This window comes from Lagenorhynchus albirostris, chromosome 10 (genome assembly GCF_949774975.1).
Source record: "Lagenorhynchus albirostris chromosome 10, mLagAlb1.1, whole genome shotgun sequence".
Taxonomy (NCBI): Eukaryota; Metazoa; Chordata; class Mammalia; order Artiodactyla; family Delphinidae; genus Lagenorhynchus; species Lagenorhynchus albirostris.
Window position 1 is genome coordinate 78,780,391 of NC_083104.1, and position 18,213 is coordinate 78,798,603.

Here is an 18,213-nt window from a genome sequence, read left to right on the forward strand (position 1 = left end):
AGCGCCCTGCAGTGGAGTGCGGAGTCTTGAACTCCTGGACCGCCAGGGATGTACCGATGCTCCTATATCTTAAGTGTATTTTTCTTATGGTAAAATATGGACAGCATTGTGGGTGGGGAGGACAAGTCTGGGACCAAATGTGGAATTTCCTCTCCTGACCACCCCTCCCCCCCTTGTTTAAGTAGGTCACTGTTATCGGTACCCGCTAGAAGAGACAGGAGTATAGAAGTGGGTGCTAGCATGTCAGTATAAGAGGTGTGTTCCTGTGGTGCATAAGTCCTTCGAGGGTGTATCTTAGGGGTGTGAAAGTGTGTCTGCAAGAGCCCTCCTGGGTGTGTCAAAACATGATTTCATAGGCAGAATGACCCTTAATGTGCAGATTCGGGTGGTGAGAGTAGATTGAATTCAGTCTTAAGATAAAAGATGAAGTTTGTTGTTTGTTCCCCCTCCCGAAAGACTTCGGCAGTGCCCCCCTGGGATGTGTCTTGGAAAGAACAGGACAGCGGTAGACTAGTCTCTTTTTCTCCCGTCCCCTTGGGCCTTTATGGGGGCTGCGCGGACCTAACACCGGGCTGGAAGGAAGAGGCGTAAATCAACTTCCTCGCCGGCTGCACCCGCGGCGGCCGTGGGCGCGCGGGTCTGCGCATCCCGCCCCCGGGTCGGGAAGGGGCGGAGCCGGGCGGAGCCCGCCCCCCGCGGTCCCCTCTTCCCTGCTGCTCCACTGAGAAGCGCTGGCCTCAGACTCCGCAGCCTGCAGGAAGCTGAGAGCCGGGACCCCGGGCCGGGAGTGCGGGCTGGGCTGAGTGCACGGGCTTGGCCGCCGCTGCCGGTGAGTCCCGGGGCGGGCGGCGCGGAGCGGGGCGGGGCGGGAGGCGCGTCAGGACCGGGCTGTGGGGAGACCCTGGGCGCAAGCTCGGGGATGTCAGGCTCGCGACGTTGGGGAGCCCCAGACCCCAGCCCGGAGGAGCGTCGCGATGTGGAGAAACCCGAGCCCGGGGGCGGGGAGTCAGTGCCCCGGGGTTGGGGAGTCCGGGAGCCCTGAGGGCGAGGCGGCGGGTCAGGAAGGCTAAGTTGGGGCGTCCCGAAGCCCGAGCCTGGAGGACTGAGCGGTCAGGATCCTGACGTTGGAGAGGTCCGGAGGGTTGCGGAATGAGGGGTGCCCTGTCGGCATTCTTGGGGCGCCCTCCTCCGGGCGGAGGGGAGCAGAACCCGGGAAGGGAGTGCGGAGAGAGGAAGCCCGAGGCGGGCGGGGCGGGAGGGGAGCCCCGGAAAGCGTAGGGTGGGGCGAGGCGAGTGGCTTCTCCAGGGAAAGATGGAGGGGGCTTCTCCGAGAGGGCGGGCGCGGGAAGCGGAGTCGTGCGGGGAGCCTGGGGTTCTGTTCTGGAGGATAGGGGGTTGGAGGGCCGGAACGCCGCGGCGGAGGTCCGAGGTGGCGGGCTGAGGGGTGCGTCGGGGACTCAGGAAACATCTCGGCCTAGGGGACGCAATCCCCTTGGTGGAATGGGGTCATGGCAATCTCGAGAGGGCACCCACTCGAGAGAGCAAGACGGGCCACCCCAGACGGGGGCAGGTTGGGACCCCGTACCAAGCGAGCTCGGGGAGTGTTGGGACCTTGGGCGGGGGGACCAGGGAGGGGCGAACCTCGCTGACTCCACGCGGGCACCGCAGCGCCCTGTGCGTCTGTGGGCCCTCAGGCACAGACTCACAAAAGGGAGACCCGCGGGCCGGACGGGCTTTTGGTTGCACCTCGTATTTCTGAGCTGGGTTAGAAGTGATTTTGCCCAGGGATCCGATGAGAAGAGTCTGGGCTTAAAAGAACAGCTCTGGAGTGAGTTTTCAAATGTACAGGTAAGCTCTACGTGTGTGTGTGTAATTTTCAGACGCACATGTGCTACTTGCTGCCCCCTCTCCTGTACTCTTGAGAGGCAGTTTCTGAGTAAAAACTGGAAGAAAATCAGGAAGGCGCTCTCATGCACACATGCACACCCGAACCGCCCACAAATGCATTGCATTCCACAGCCGAGTAAACACGAGGAGTGCTGTACAGTGTTGGATTGTTTCTTTTGGCGAGGGCTCCCTTTACTGGAGTTAATAGGAGTTACCTGCGTGGAAAGTGGACTGCCCTTGACTGCCCTCTTAGGATGTGCACAGCCTATACCCACCCCTGAGCTGCTACACCCTTGAACAAGTCACCCGGCAGGGCACTAGGCAGCTTAGGACCTCAGTGGATGGACATTCTAGAGTCTTTCTGAAGATAAACAAACGACCCGTACCCTGTCTGGTTTGTTTTTTTCTGTTGTTTGTCTTGGGTGCCTGGCTCCCTTTAATTAGTTTAATAATATCGACATATTAACATATCCTGTATGGTTAATTATGTGTTGTAATTAGTTTAATTATTTGATATAACAGCTAATTCTGGAAGACCCAGGGCCCTGGGAATCCTGTTAAGTGGATTTCTCCCTTAGAAGGTTCCTAGGCTTTAAGGGGCAGTGGGTGAGAGATGCCTCCCACTCCCTTTCTTTTCTGCCCTAGATATAGGTCCATCTTCTGATGTACACTGAGATTTGAGCTTCCTGGGAGGACCAAAGATTTTTGGCAACTAGCATATGTTGAGCCCTTTTTTTTCCCCCCTTCATGAAAAGGAAAGCTCTTCAGTAATTATGCAAGTTAGTGGAAGAGTGATCTATTCATTTCACAGGTATCATTTCAAGAGAAGCTTTTCTTTTATTTTCACCAGGGGGTGGTCAGAACCTTGAACCAAAATCTGCATTATTATTATTGCGTTAGCATATTTATCCACTTGGACGTAGAGCTAGCTGATTCTTCCAATTCTTTATCCAAATGTTAGGATAAATACGCCAGTATTTATACATTCAAATAAATGCATGTTTCTCCCCTTCAGAAGCCTCGGCTTGGCCAGCTGTGTACTAATTCTAGTGATGCTGTCATTGCTGAGAATAATTTTGGAGCTCCTGCTCTGAAGTTGCCTTCAGAGCTGGCAACACGGTGACTGAATTGCCTCTGTGATGGCAAACCTTCTGAAGCTGGGAAACAGCCAAGCACTGTGTGGAGCCAACTGTGGTGGAGAATCGAGGTTGTAATAGGAAGTATGTCCATTAAGGTAATGAAAGTCTTCTTGAAGGACTAGCAGGTCTACAGGGGTCATCCAGTAAAGAGTATATGTATGTGTTTAGGATTGTAAAGCAGTTGCTGTGAAATGGAACCTTCATTTGGATGTTCGTGCTCTGGCATGTGTGTAAAAAACTGGCCCTATGGTACCTTGCTATACCTTGTGGCTTATTGGGCTGGAGAAAATAAGCCTTTCTTTTCCCCTTCCATGTACTCTTTACCAGGCAGTTTCCATCCCTTTGCATTTTTACAGAAAGCAAGATGAAAAAAAGACTTGTTTTTTCAGAAAAAAATGTAGTCAGAAAGTCACTTACCCCATGGGTCATTAATGCCTGGTACCTGAGTTTTTATGTGAAAGAATCTATATAGAATCAAGCGGAAGAGAATGATTTCTGAAAATCCATTTCAGTTTTGTGATTCCATAGCACACAGCGTGAAAAATTAACATATCCTTTTTCTGCCATTGGTTCCATAAATTCCCAATTTTTTTTCAGGTTGTTAACCCAAAGCTTCATATAGCCATGGCTTGAATCTTGATTTAGCTGTGATCTTGGACAAGTTATTCATCTCTTTTGGCCTCAGTTTTTCTACCCTAAAATGAAGATATAGTGAGTAGGTACCTCATGGGACTGTGATGAAGATGAAATAAGATTATGCATATAGAGCCCTGAGATCAGTGCCCCATACATAAAGTCTTGCTCTTTGTGTTATTAATAGTGCTTATTGATAGTTTTGTATTAAAATTCCTTTTAAGCCATGTAGAAATTTATCATTTCCAAGTAATGACATCCCTTTGGCTGGGCTTTGCAAATCAACATGTCAATGAGAACACCTGGTTTTTACTCTCCTAGCCTCTCAGGAGTTTTTAAACAGTCACCTTTACTGCAACCAGAGCTAGCTACTTTATTTTGAATTCTGATATTTTAAAAAACGAACAGTCCTGTTTTGATTGTGTGTTAGGTATAAGAGTTTGGTCAAAAGCTGAAGGAAAATTGTTTAAAAGCTTCTCCTATAATTTTTTCCCTTGATCCAGTAAAATATTATTCTAACGATGTAGCTATAGTTTTCTTGGCATATATTGAAAGGGATGATTCTGGGGAACGTTTGTTTCAGTTAAACTGGAGTTTTGTTCTGCTTTTTTTAAATGATAGGAAGGAAGAACCTGGCACTATGTTCTCAGCTCTTCCATAAATATCGACTTTAATCTTTTGCAGATTTATGAATTTTATTAAAAATACTTGCATACAAATAATTTTATCATAATTTTTAATCCAATTGTTCGGGGTTACTATGAAATAGAGGTTTCATGGAATGTTTGACATTTAGTGAGAGTTCTCTGCATTTCAGCGAAGTTTGTTCAGGAGACAGAGGTATAAGAAACAGATTTCTTCCTCCAGAAGTTCACATAATGTGCTCTCTTAGGACAATGCATTAGCAAGAGTATTTTTTCTCCTAATGGCTTATAGGGCTAAGGATTAATATGGATTTCACTGCATGTTCTTTTCCCTCAATTTCTTGGAGAAGGTTAAGTATATAGATCTCTCAATAGTGTTCGTATTTTTTGACGTGGATTAGATCCTGCTATGCACTCACATGCCATAAAAGGAGATAAGGGCTCTAAAAGTATTTAGTGAATTGTAAAGTGATACACAGTCTGCCTTCCCTGTGGGGGCTGGATGGGGGGGGCGCTCTGCATCCTCAGATTCAACCAACTGTGAATGGAAATGTCAAAAAAATTAATCCATAGTCGGGGATATATGTATATGTATAGCTGATTCACTTTGTTATAAAGCAGAAACTAACACACCATTGTAAAGCAATTATATTCCAATAAAGATATTAAAAAAAATTAATCCATAGTCAATCTGAGAAAGAAATGGAAAATCTTTATTTGAGCCAACCTGAGGATTATAACCCAGGGGACAGTCTCTCAGAGAGCTCTGAGGACTGTTCCGAAGAGGTAAAGGGGGAGGCCAGTATAGGTGTGACTTTGGAGAAGGGGGTACGTGCAACCAAGCACGCATCTTGGTAGAGGTGATTGCTATTTGCGAGGAACAGGTACCTTAGTTAATGGTTTTAGTGCTCCTCTAAGTATGGGAAGATGCAAAACACTGGATTCATAAAATTTTCTCCTGAAAATATCTAACTACCTGAGGGCCGGTTCTGTCAGTTTTCCCGCAGCACAAGAGGCTTCATCCTGACCTTCGCCCTGAATTCCTTTCAGGGTGTTCTGCATAGGTCAGCGACTACAGTGGCCAATGACTTGTTCCTTGTAGAAATGGACGGTGGCAACATTCTTCGTCTTACACTCCCTTCCCTTTTAGTCTTAATTGTGATCAAGGTTTAGGAGGCATTTCGTGATCATTTTGTCCCACAGCGCTAGGAATGCTCATTCCCAGGTCAGGCGAGGATTTGGTTGATAAGCCACTCAGTGTGCTATTACTGGACTAGGCCCTGTTACCAGTGGCCAAAAGCCTCTGGATCACCTGTCTTACATTCTGTCATGGTCCAGGAAATGGTTCCCTCTTGTTGCTTCTTCCCACATCTAGAGTTACACTATTGTAATCATTGATTTTGTAGAACTATATCTTTGATCAGTCGTTTCAAGTTGACTAATCATCATTAATTTTGTTGGAGGCTCAGTCACACATTTGGTAATGCAAGAAACAATAATCCTGTACAATAGGTAGAATACGAGTAATATAGCTAGTAACGTTAACAAGGTCATAAGTATTTAAGTGAAGAGCTTCCACTAGGTGTGGCCCAGTATCTCCCCAGGTCATCTCAGCAGTCTGTTCTGCATCAATCGCTGTCTTTAAGGGAAATGATATATTGGTATTGTACAGAAAGCTCCCCAAAGATGTCTGCAGGTATAAGGTGAGGGTGTGTTATTATGACCCCTTAAGGATTGACAAAGGAATGTTATCTTCTAAAGAGTTAGGTGGCCGTCAGAAGAACAATTGATCTTTATGTTTGAACAGGTGTTTCTGCCACTGGGGAGTCTGGTTAATGCATAATGCAGATGCACAATGCACGGTAGAGGGGAGGGAGGAGGCCAAAGGGCAGAGAAAAATTTCATGTTTAAAATTTTCTTGTCTTGCCTTAAACTGTGAATTGAAATAAACATCGGAAAATATTTAGGAAAAAAATTCCAGAAAATTCCAAAAAACAAAACTTGAATTTGCCATGCGCAGGCAACTACTTATGTAACATTTACTTTACATAGCATCTACATTGTATTTACAATTATTTTCATAACATTTATATTGTATTAGGTGTTATAAGTAATCTAGAGATGTTTTAAAGTATATGGGAGAATGTGGGTTGGTTACATGCAAATACTATGCCATTGTGTATAATGGACTTGAGCATCCACAGATTTTGGTATCTGAGGAGGGTCCTGGAACCAATCCCCCACAGATACTGAGGGATCACTGTATAACCATAGGATAGGGGGCTATTATTGTTGTTCCATACTTTCCCAGAGTGTTCTGATTATCACCTCCATAGCGGTGTTTGGCCCTTGCTCTATCTCTCTTCTGAATGGTGGTTTACACCCAGAAAACAATACAGCAGCGTGGTTTAGACTAGAGCAGTGGTTCTTAATAAAGAGCAGTGGCTGTGTTTTTGCATCCGCCCGCCCCCCAACCCACCAGGACATTTGGCAATGTCTGGAGATGTTTTTGATTTTCACAGCTGGGAAGAGGAGAGATGTTATTGACATCTAATGGGTAGAGGCCAGAGATTCTGCTAGGTATAGTATAATGCACAGGACATCCCCTTACAACAAAGAATTTTCCAGCCCCAAATGTCAGTAGCGCTGAGAGACCCTAGACTAGAGCAAGGGACCTGGAGTGGGGGCCAACCTGGGTTAGCATCCTGGAACAACCCTGAGTGAGTTCCTTAACCTGAGTGTCCATAAAATGCAAGTCTGAAGTGCTATTGTGGAATAGGTGAGATGGTGTATATAAAGTACTTAGCTCACAGAGGTGCCCCGTAAATGGTAACTCTTAGTATTATGTCTGGTTGGTAAATCCAGGGACTATGCTTTAAATAGACAGCTTTGGCTTTTGAACCCATTGTGTACAGAACCAAGTCAGGTTTCATTTTTCTTTTTCTATAAATTTATTTATTTATTTATCTTTGGCTGTGTTGAGTCTTTGTTGCTGCATGCAGGCTTTCAGCTAGCGGGGGCTACTCTTCATTGCGGTGTGCGAGCTTCTTATTCCCGTGGCTTCACTTGTGTTGGAGCACCAGCTCTAGGCGTGTGGGCCTCAGTAGTTGTGGCTCGCAGGCTTTAGAGCGCAGGCTCAGTAGTTGTGGCACATGGACTTAGTTGCTCCGTGGCATGTGGGATCTTCCCAGACCAGGGCTCTAACGCGTGACTGCTGCATTGGCAAATGGATTCTCAACCACTGCGCCACCAGGGAAGCCCTGCTGGACAGTTTTCAAAGTGCTTTTATATACCTTGTCAGATACAACTTTTGCAACCACCCTGTGAGGCATGGAAGGCAGATATCATATTGATTTTTTTTTTTTTTTAACAGATGAAGGAAACTTGGGGCTGGAGATGGTAAGAAATTTGTCAAAGTCACAGTGAGAAAAGGGCAAAAACAGGGACTCAAACCCAGGTTGAGTAGCTTCCGATTACTGCTACAGGGCTCCATCCACCACACCTTTCTGTCTCTTCTGATGTAGATGGAGCATGAACTTGATGCAACTTCAAATAATACATCAAAATAATAACTATTGACTGAACATCTACTGATGTCAGGAAATGTACAGTTGACCCTTGAGCAACCTGGGGGTTAGGAGTGCCAACCTTATGTGTGGCCTGGGTAGTCCTGGCTGAGAAGGAACCTGAACAGTGACCCTGTGGAGTGAGATTTGATGGACTTCTGGGAAGTGGTCTGAGAAGCAAAGGATATCTTGTTTGTTCATTCGTTTGTTTGTTCATTCATTCATCAGTATTAAGGGCTTACCAGGGCCAGGGTCTATGCTGAACACGGGGTAAAGATGGAATGTTGAACCCAAATGCAGTCCCTGCCCCTACAGAGGTGACAGTTTGGAGTTGAGTTGTAGGGAGGATGTTTTGCTTCAGAGGTAGGTGGGGAAAGGATTCCTCAAGGCTTTTTCATACCTGTGCACAGAGCTGAAGCGAAGCTCAGGCCATGTGTAAGTAGAAGGTGTTGGCTGGCTATACTCAGGAGCTTAGAGTGGAAGAATAAGACCTCATGTTATGGGGATATATGTACATGTATAGCTGATTCACTTTGTTATAAAGCAGAAACTAACACACCGTTGTAAAGCAATTATACTCCAATAAAGATGTTTAAAAAATAAATTAATTAATTAAAAAAGAAAAAAAGACCTCATGTTATCCCACATGACATTCAGAACCCCACTTCCCCAAAGGTGGGGAACCGCCCTCTGCTGGAAGTCACCTGGGTTGGACAATCAGGTTGAGTTAAGCCTGGGGCTTAGGGAAGTCTTTCGTCCTCAGCGTGTCTGGAAGGGTACAAGCTCCAAGCCATCTAGATTGCTAATAAACTGACCCTGTTGTCTTATGTGACGAAGACTCCATACTGTAGCAGAGCAGGGCTTGTTGAATGAGTGAATTAATAATAATTATAATAAATGTTAGTCTATGATAGAGGTAATGGGAGACTTCAAGATTTCGAGACGAACACACCCAGAGAAGAACCGAGCTCTCCCCCCTTTCTAGGCTGAGCTGGTTCCTGGGACTGTAAGAACCTAAAGGAGATCAGAGCTACGGTTATTGATTTAAGAGGTTTTTGTTGGTCTTGAGACACTAGCATTAAGGGCATCTTAGGGTGATGTAGTCCAAGATTAAGAAAAGCAAAGAAGAAAAAAAACCCCTCAATTCTTAAGGAATAGATAATTTGTTGCTTTTCACCAGTAGCTTGAAACTATGTATTTGCCCTATTCTTGCACCTGCTCTTTGGAGTCTGAGAGAATTTCCCAAGAGGTTCAAGATAAGTCTACAGTCTAGAAACTGGAGAAGGGCTACCCTTACCCAAACCACTTGAAGATGGAATGAAAATACACATACTCTGCTGAATATTGCCTGTAGATCGTACTTTTGTGAGAAATGAAACTTTGTTGGTGAAAACTATCTTCTCATTTTCCTTTTAGACTCAAATTGGTTGTATAAAATATGGAAGAAAAAGGAGGAGGATGTGAAATCAATGATGAGTGTAGTGGCTCTTGAATTAGGAAATTTATATTCTCCCTGGTGTATTTCACTCCGTCCAAAGAATTCATTCCAGGAGTCTCATCTTAGCTTTTCTATTCCTGCACTTAAGCAAGATAAGGGCATCAATATTGTTCTCTTGAGTTGCCAGGAAGCCTGAGCACTTTATAAAGTAGCATTAGTCAGTTTCATGCATGGGCTAATGCTTGGGTTGGAATTGGCTGCAGTGGTAGAATGTCACCCAAACAGACAGGTTCAGGTAAAGCACCAAGAATTTCATTGAAACTGGGCAGCATTTCAGGCAGGTAGAAACTGGTTCATCAAATCTCATTGTGGCAAAGAGGTTCAGGTTAATTCATGAAGTACGTGCACAATTTTGTCCCATGAAAGAAAAAAAAATAAACTATTTATAATTATGTGGCTGTGATATGTCTTATGGCCTGGAGGACCATCGTGTCTAGATATATTGACCTAATTCCAAAGGGGGTAATGATAATACACCCACGTGTGCATGAAGGCATACAGAAACATAAAATACCTACTGTGTATTGAACAATTCCTGTGTGTCAGGCATTGTGCAATGCGCTTTTTTTTTTTTTAACCTTATCTCTACTCCCCGAAACAAGTTTAGGAGAGAGAGATCCCAGTTTACCAATGAGAAAAAGAAATGAAGTGGCTTGCTCAAGGCCACTACAGTTAGTAAGTATCAGAGCTGGTTACAGATTCCTCATTTCTGAGAGGGCCTGGGGCAGATGAGTTCAGGTTTAATAAAGGGCTCCCTTACAATGCATCTGTAACCTGGAATGGGTCCAGGGTGGGATTTCCTGTCCGCCCAGCTCATCACCCTATTTAAGGGATTCCAGAAGCTCGGAGTTACTAAATTTATATATGTGGTTCCCTGAACCTATTGAAAGCATAGGCTCAGGGGGGCAGGGGCTGGGGGTAGTGCGTTGAGCCCGTCTTCATGATTTCATATGCCTACAAACCACATACTGTATGTGTGTGTCAAACAGCTGCACAGACCGTTAAAACTTGAAAGTCCTTTGCTTTAGGCTGGGGTGATAGTAGCTTCATTTGGAGCCACCTGCCAGCTCATCTAAACTCTGGCCTGTGATTAGGTGTATCTGGCTGAAAGATACAGGGTGATGAATCATTTAATGGATATTGTTGATTTAGAAAACTTTCGAAGCATGGAGAACTTATAATAATCACTTTAAAACAGGTTTCATGGGACTTCCCTGGTGGTCCAGTCTTAAGACCCCGCGCTTCCACTGCTGGGGGCACAGGTTTGATCTCTGGTCAGGGAACTAAGATCCTACATGCCTCACAGTTTGGCCAAAAAAAAAAACAGGTTTGATGATGAAAAGATTGGGCAATAACGGATGGCCTAGAGTGACAGTGAAGTTCTCAGTTGCAACCCCCTGACCCCCCATCTTGCTGGCCCCAGAGCCAACTCATGTCTCTAGAGAGGCAAGCTGTGATCCTGGTTTCTTTTGAACCTAGAAATGACAGCTTCAAGACCCTCTCTGGTCTAGGACAGATTGCATTAGTTGAGCACATGTTGTGTGCTAGCAGTTTTACCTGTATTATCTTTTCTCTCTCTTAAACTTTTTATTATAGAATATTTCGGACAGACAGAGGTGCACAGAATAGTAGAATACACCTCCATGTGCCCATCCCCAAGTTCAACAATTACCAACTCATGGCCAACTTCTCTACATACACCTTACCTCCAAATGATTTTGAAGCAAACCCAAGCCACCATTTCATGATTTGGGAGCATTTCAGAATGCATTTCTAAAAGATGAGGGCTCTTTTATCATAATTCTTTAAACATGACAACAACCCTATTAGGTACCACTCTATCCTTATTTTATAGGTAAAGACAGTGAGACACAAGGAGGTTAAATTATTTGCCCAAGGTCATCCAAGGCAGAGTCAGGATTCAAACCCAAGTTGCCTAACTCCAAAGCCTGTCCTGTTAACCACCACACTGTGTTAAGGTAGCCATTAGACCCCTCTGCTCTAGCTAATCCTACACTGTGGAATTGGATCCTGGAAGCAGGAAAATAAACTCCCAGGGACAACACTATTGATTTCTGTGAATTCAACCACCCAGTCATTGCTGCAAGCAGGGTCTATTTAGGTTCACAGGGTTAGAATGGCTGTGAAAGTCTTAGACTTGTCATCTCAAGGAATGAAAGGACTGGCCTGAAATATTAATGGATCCTCTTTGGGCAGCAAATCTGACAAAGCAGTCAAACCCTTATCGTGCTAGTGTTTGAAAGGGTGGAGAAACCCACAATGAAAAGGACTTCACAGAGAATATGACTGTCGTGCTCTGGCTGCCAAGGGAAGTAAAAGGTTTCTTTTAAAATGAATTTTCCTCTGGTTTTCTCTCTTGGCAGAAGGAATCATAGTCTTCCCACTGAGTCTTTTCAGTTCGTTTCTAGCACAGCTAATTGTGTTTGTTTGTCTCCAGAATCACATGTCTGCCTCCTCTCCCTGGCCTTTTCTTAAGGTATCTTGCCTGCTGTGTACTACGGTTGCTGCCAAAAAACGTTCCCCTCACCTGGGAGCGGTTGGCTGACAACACAGAGTAGATGTTGGGAAGCCACCTGTCTCTCCAGAGATCTGACCTGGCCTCAGGCGTCCAAGCCCACCTCAGGGGAGAGGGAGAGGGATTATATAAGCTGGTGGGGAAAGGAACCGTGTCATTTGCCTTGTGGCTACCCTTTTGGCCCATCAGGGTTAAGAACAGAGCAGAAAACACATGAATACTATTGATTGGCTGATCAAGGAGCTTTGCTAGTTCAAGTTCAAGAAATTGATTCTCCATTTTTTCCTATCAAAACAAGCATCACACTGACTTTTCTGTTTAATACTTTTCCTTTGGCTTTGGGAATCGCTGACTTTTAAGTGATTCTCAAACCTCAGTTTCTTTTCTTACCCCCTTCCCCATGAAGTCCAATCACAGAAGCCATGTAATCACTGGAGGACTACCCAGCCCTTCTTAATCCTCTCTCCTGTGAAGCACTAAATGGTGGTCCTTGTCAGGGTGCAGGTGAGGACGAGCCTAGAAATTCCACCTTTGACTCTCTCTGGGAACACCATGAGACCACTTTATCAGACGGTAACAATTTCTGGGTCCGTGAGGACCTCAGCCTGTGTCTTTTTCAGGGAACATCTGTTTTCCTTAAACCTTTGCTGTTGCAAATCTTCGAAATTATTTATTTATTTATTTTGGCTGCATCAGGTCTTAGTTGTGGCACGTGGGATCTTTTTTTTTTTTTAAAGTTGCGGCATGTGGACTTCTTAGTTGCAGCATGCGGGTTTCTTAGTTGGAGCATGCATGTGGGATCTAGTTTCCCGACCAGGGATCAAACCTGGGCCCCGCATTGGGAGCACAGAGTCTTACCCACTGGACCACCAGGGAGGTCCCTGAAATAATTTTTTATGATTGCTGGGACTTCTACTTTTTGAAAACTAAGGAAAATAGTAGACTGTGAGTTGGTAGCTCTTCATCATAGAGTCAGCTCAGGGATGGCAAATACATGGCTTTGTGCCACGGCCCTCTTCTGAGCCTGGTGTCCCCCAGGAGCGGTGGCAGACTTGTACATCGATCACAGCATCTTCTCTGGAGCTCGCCGGGGCCTGAATGCCTCTCAGTGCGGGACCCCAGGAAGCCAGTTACCAAGAGTGTGGCCTAGGGTTGACACCTCTGTGCCCTTTCCTAAGTAACTGGTCTTTAAAGCCCTTCCCACACTAAAATCGCTTGAGCCTTTCTGCCTGTGGTCACATTGGGTCCCTAACAGCAAGGGACCAGCTCTCTCCTCTTTCACCAAGAATCAGATTAAAGGGAGGGGATGTGTCACCACTCAAGCATGCTAAACCCTTTCTGGAAAGCAGATGATGGGGAAAATGTTTTAAACATTGATGGTTCACGGAGGAATTGGAGGTCATGACTCTTCCTTTCCAACCCATAGTGGGTTTGTAGATTGGGTTTGTAATTTGGTTGGTGAGTCAGTAAGACTAATTAAAGTCATCCTTTTTATGGAGAACCAGAATGTTTAATGCCCAAGGGGAATATAAAGGAAATGGGAGCCCAAAGCCTGTCCTTTAGGAGTTCCTAATCTGGTAGAGCAGTTGTATTAAGTTGAATTTAGATTCAGTGTAGTTTAATGAGATGCAAGGAGAAATTTAGTGCCTGGTTATAATTAACTCACTCTCAGCTGACTAACATCCGTTTGAAGACATTTGGAGGGCATTAAGATAATGCCTGTGCAGCAACAGGACTTCCTTGACAGAAGATGTTATAAGTATTTATGACCATATTATAGATAATGTACAGGGCTGTAAGGAATGGTTTGGGCCCATCTGTAGTCACCAGAAATTGTTACCCTCTGATAAGCTGGTCAGGCAGAAGCTGCAAGGGCTGCTGCAGGCCTGGCTGTCTCCAGGATGGTTAACAGAGGATGCCGAGCTGCTGTCTGGGAGGTTAAGATCAGGCTGGTGTGCGTGAGTGTGGTTTTCTCTTGTTTTAATCAACAGTACATTCTTTTACAAGAAAACGTCAAGAAAAGTCTTTTCGCAAGAAAAAGCTCATTTTGGAGTGCTCTGACTTACCAGCAAGGACCGGCAGAGGTACTTTTTCCATTTCAGAAATCTCAACAGTATAGTGAGGGCAGAAGAAGGGAGAGGGGGAAAACCGTATAGGTCAAAGAACGCATTAGATTGACCAAGTATTCTAAAGGTATTTTTCAAAAAATCAGGTTAGATTTAGAATCCCTCTCCTAAGTGTGTACTTTTTTTTTTCTTGCGGCCTCTCACTGTTGTGGGCTCTCCCGTTGCGGAGCACAGGCTCCGGACGCGCAGGCTCAGCGGCCATGGCTCACGGGCCCAGCCGCTCCACGGCACGTGGGATCTTCCCGGACCCGGGGCACGAACCCGTGTCCCCTGCATCGGCAGGCGGACTCTCAACCACTGCGCCACCAGGGAAGCCCCTGGCTTACTGTTATTCTTTCCTTTCTCCGTCTTTTAGGACATCATATAAAATAAGCCAAAAAACATCATTTGCTGTTGTTATTCAGGAACGTCCAAAGTATTTGAATTCTCTGGTGGGGATAAGTGGCCTGTGAGGCTGAAATAGCGAGCTGGGGAATAATTGCAACTTTTCAGTAGATACTACAATCCTTTGTGGAAGGGAGCACTGGGGCAGTGGAACTGCAAGTACTGTGCTGACCTTGAACTTTTCTCGTAACAATAAGTGCTTGTCTCTTCCCAAGACCATATGATCTGTGAAACTTGCTGGAATAGCTTCTGGCTGGTACTGTGTCTTTTGTTTTCTACCGGCACCCTGGGACTTGAAAACGCACTCTTTTGGAGTTTAAAAGCATCTTATTTGAATGCTGACTTGATGGTGAGCTTATATAATTGGCTATTAGACACTGAATAAGCTTAAAACTTGGAAGTGACACTTTTTGGACCTGTAGTCATCTTGTTTTAGGCTTGTAATGACATTCTTTTTTTTTTTCCTTCAACTTTAATTCAGAAATATCAAATTGTTGGCCTTTAATATTCTAAGTTTACAGATGGCGCTACTGGTGCCAGAAGGATTGTGGTTTATTTTTAAGTATGTGATTCATTTAATTTGAGGAGAGTAGGATTTGGGCCTTCTGCCTTGCAGCTCACTTTACCTCCAAGATCAATACAACTTCAAAGAAGGAGAAGTTGTCTGTTTCTTAATGGTGTTTATAATGGCTGTGGCTTGTTGATATTAATGACCGAGTATCTACTTCAGGGTAGCTTTGATTAATCAAAGTCTTCACTTAAGCTAATATTTACTGACATATTCTACTTTGAAGACAAAAACATCAAAACACAAGAAAATAAAGTCCTGTTAGAACTTTTATTTAAGAACAACTTCCCAGTAAATCCTTAGGTTAACCACAGGCACCGTCCAGTCTTCTTGACCATTGGTACCTCCATCATCCAAGCTGCGTCATGACCGCTGACATCCAGAAGGAGATGAAGGACCTGGACAGTTCTGAATTATCAAAATTATCACTTACACAGCATTTTAGAATGATGTTCAATAAATGAGATTGGAACGGAAAGCACTTCCTGAATAGGGTAGACATTCAGGGCATGGCCTCTGGAGTGAACCTACCTGGTTCTGGATTCTGGCTCCACTACTTCCTGTCTAGGTGACCTTGGGCAAGACACTTAACCTCTTTCCTCATCTGTACAGTAGGTAGGAAGAATAAATCCCATGTCATAGAGTTGTAAGGAATGATTGTGAGTTAATAACATGCAAAGAACTTAGAACGGTGCCCAGCGTAGAATAAGTGCTCCTTATACTGAGTTACTATAATAACTATTACTGGCGACTAGATAAAGAGGAGCACCAGGTAAAGATGAGGGAAAAATATATCTCTGGTTTCTGACTTGAGCACCTGGCTGAAGCGATTTACTGAACAGAAACAAGGAACATGGGATAGAAATAGGTTTAGTGGAGGAAGCTCAATTCTCTCTGTGGGTTGTATTCATTTTGAGGTATCTTTGTTACAGCTGAGCAGAGATAACCTTGTGGGCATTAAATAAGCCCCATTCCATGTAATGACTAAGTTTTCTGTGTACTACGGGTTCTCTCCTTGGTTTTCTTATGGATTTCTTGTCAGCTGTCAAAAACAAATTAAACTCCAGGTGCTTCAGAATTTCCATCTGAATAATATTGAACATAATAACGGCACATAGTAAACTCAGCAAATGCTTTCAAAAGGTCCTAAGGGGGAATTCCCTGGCGATCCAGTGGTTAGGACTCCGTGCTTCCACTGCAGGGGGCCCGGGTTCGATCCCTGGTCAGGGAACTAAGATCCCACAAGCCTCATGGCTCAGCCAAAAGAAAAATGTCCTAAGTAGCTTGGATAAAGGTTTTATATATATATATATATATATATATATATATATATATATATATATACACACACACACACATCTATATATATATACACACACACACACATACATACACACACACATCTATATATCTATATCTATATATATATATATATATATTTGACTACTGTAGGTACCTCATATAAGTGGAATCATACAGCATTTGTCTTTTTGTCTCCGGCTTACATCTCTTAGCATAATGTCCTCCAGGTTCATCCATGGAGGTTCATATATATATATTATGATGGTCAAAGCCAAGATTGAGATTTTGACATAGAAACAAGGAAGGTAAAAGCCAGTATACTTTTAGTATGTCTTTCTTTCATTCATCCATTTGTTCACTCATTCTTACAATAAATATTTACTGAACACTTTTTGTATAAGCCAAGTAATGTTCTAGGTACCAGGGGATACATAAGTGAACAAACAGACAAAAATACCTCTGCTAATGGGGCTTATATTCTGGGCCAGCAGCAGGGCTAGGACAGACAATAAACTTAATAAATAAAAATAATATATTAACCTCATACCCATTAGAGTGGCTACAGTCAATAGCCAGAAAATAACAAGTGTTGACAAGGATGCAGAGAAGTTGGAACTCTTTTGCACTATTGTGAGAATGTGAAATGGTGCACTCACTGTGGAAAATGGTATGGCAGTTCCTCAAAAACTTAAAAAATAGAATTACCAATGATCCAGCAATTCCACTTCTGAGTATATACCCATAAGAACTGAAAGCAATCTTAAAGAAATACTTGCACGCTTACATTCATAGCAGTGTTATTCACAATAGTCTAAAAGGTGGAAGCACCCTAAAAGTACATCAGTGGATGAGTATATACATATTCATATAGTGTATATATACAATGAATATTATTCAGCCTTAAAAAGGAAGGATATTCTGACACATGGTCTACAACATTGGTGAACCTGGAGGACGTTATGCTAAGTGAAATAAGACACAAAAAGACAAATGTTGTATGATTCCACTTATATGAGGTACCTGGAGTAGTCAAATTCATAGAGACAGAAAGTAGAAGGATGTTTGCCGGGAGCTGGAGGAAGTGGGAATTGGAGAATTGTTGTTTACTGGGTATAGAATTCCAGTTTTGCAAGATGAAGGGAGTTCTGGAGATGGATGTTGGTGATGGTTGCACAGCAATGTGAATGTACTTAACACTACTGAACTGTACAGCTAAAAAGCGTTAAGATGGGAAATTTTATGTTAGGTGTATGTACCACAATTTTTTTAAAAATATGAGAAAGACTATAATACATTAGGTCACAAGGTGAAAAGTACAATAGAAAACCAAAAAAAGAGTAAAGCAGAGTATCGGGGTTCTAGAGAGCTCGGGAGGGTGCAAATGCAGTATTAGATCAATAGGGAAGTGGGGAGGCCCCTTTCGACTGAAGAAAAACGCACAACCTAAAAGTTGCAAGTTAAGTTTTATTCAGGGGCCTCACCGAGGGCTGACTATAACCCAGGAGATAGCCTCTCAGCCAGCTTTGAGGATCTGCTGCTCTAAAGAGGTAAGGCAGGAGCCAGGATATATGGGAGTTTTTGCTCAAAACAAAACAAAACACGTAGTTGAACATCAAAAGATCACTGCTAGTCACAAAAACCAGACATCTCAAGTTAATGATTTCAGTGTTTTTCTATCCATGGGAAGATACAAGAGTCTGGGCTCATTGAAATTATTCCGTAGATGTACATCTCAACTCTGTAGGGCCAGTATCCTGTTTTTCTCCACCCTGAATTCCCCTCAAGTCTCACTGTAGGGGCGGCTGCAGTGACTGACAGCTTGCTGGTGGGCAGCATTCATTGTTTACTGCAGTGGCAGGCAACATTTTTTGTCTGCACCTCCTTGAGAAGGTGAGATTTGAGCAAGGCCTGGAAGGAGTTGTCTGTCCCT

The 18,213-nt window shown here is 44.0% G+C and overlaps 1 protein-coding gene across 3 annotated transcripts in view; it reads left to right on the top strand.

Moving 5' to 3' along the window:
• The first annotated feature begins 749 nt into the window (after positions 1–749).
• PAQR8 (progestin and adipoQ receptor family member 8) overlaps positions 750–18,213 on the top strand; it is a 37,726-nt gene continuing 20,262 nt past the window's right edge. The window contains exons 1-2 of one of the 3 annotated variants that reach the window (XM_060163080.1): positions 1,501–1,848; positions 7,677–7,702. In XM_060163080.1, coding sequence (XP_060019063.1) covers positions 1,501–1,848; positions 7,677–7,702 — 374 coding nt within the window. Of the gene's footprint in view, positions 830–1,500; positions 1,849–7,676; positions 7,703–18,213 lie in introns of those variants that run through there. The other 2 variants (XM_060163081.1, XR_009542977.1) reach the window with 2 other exon arrangements.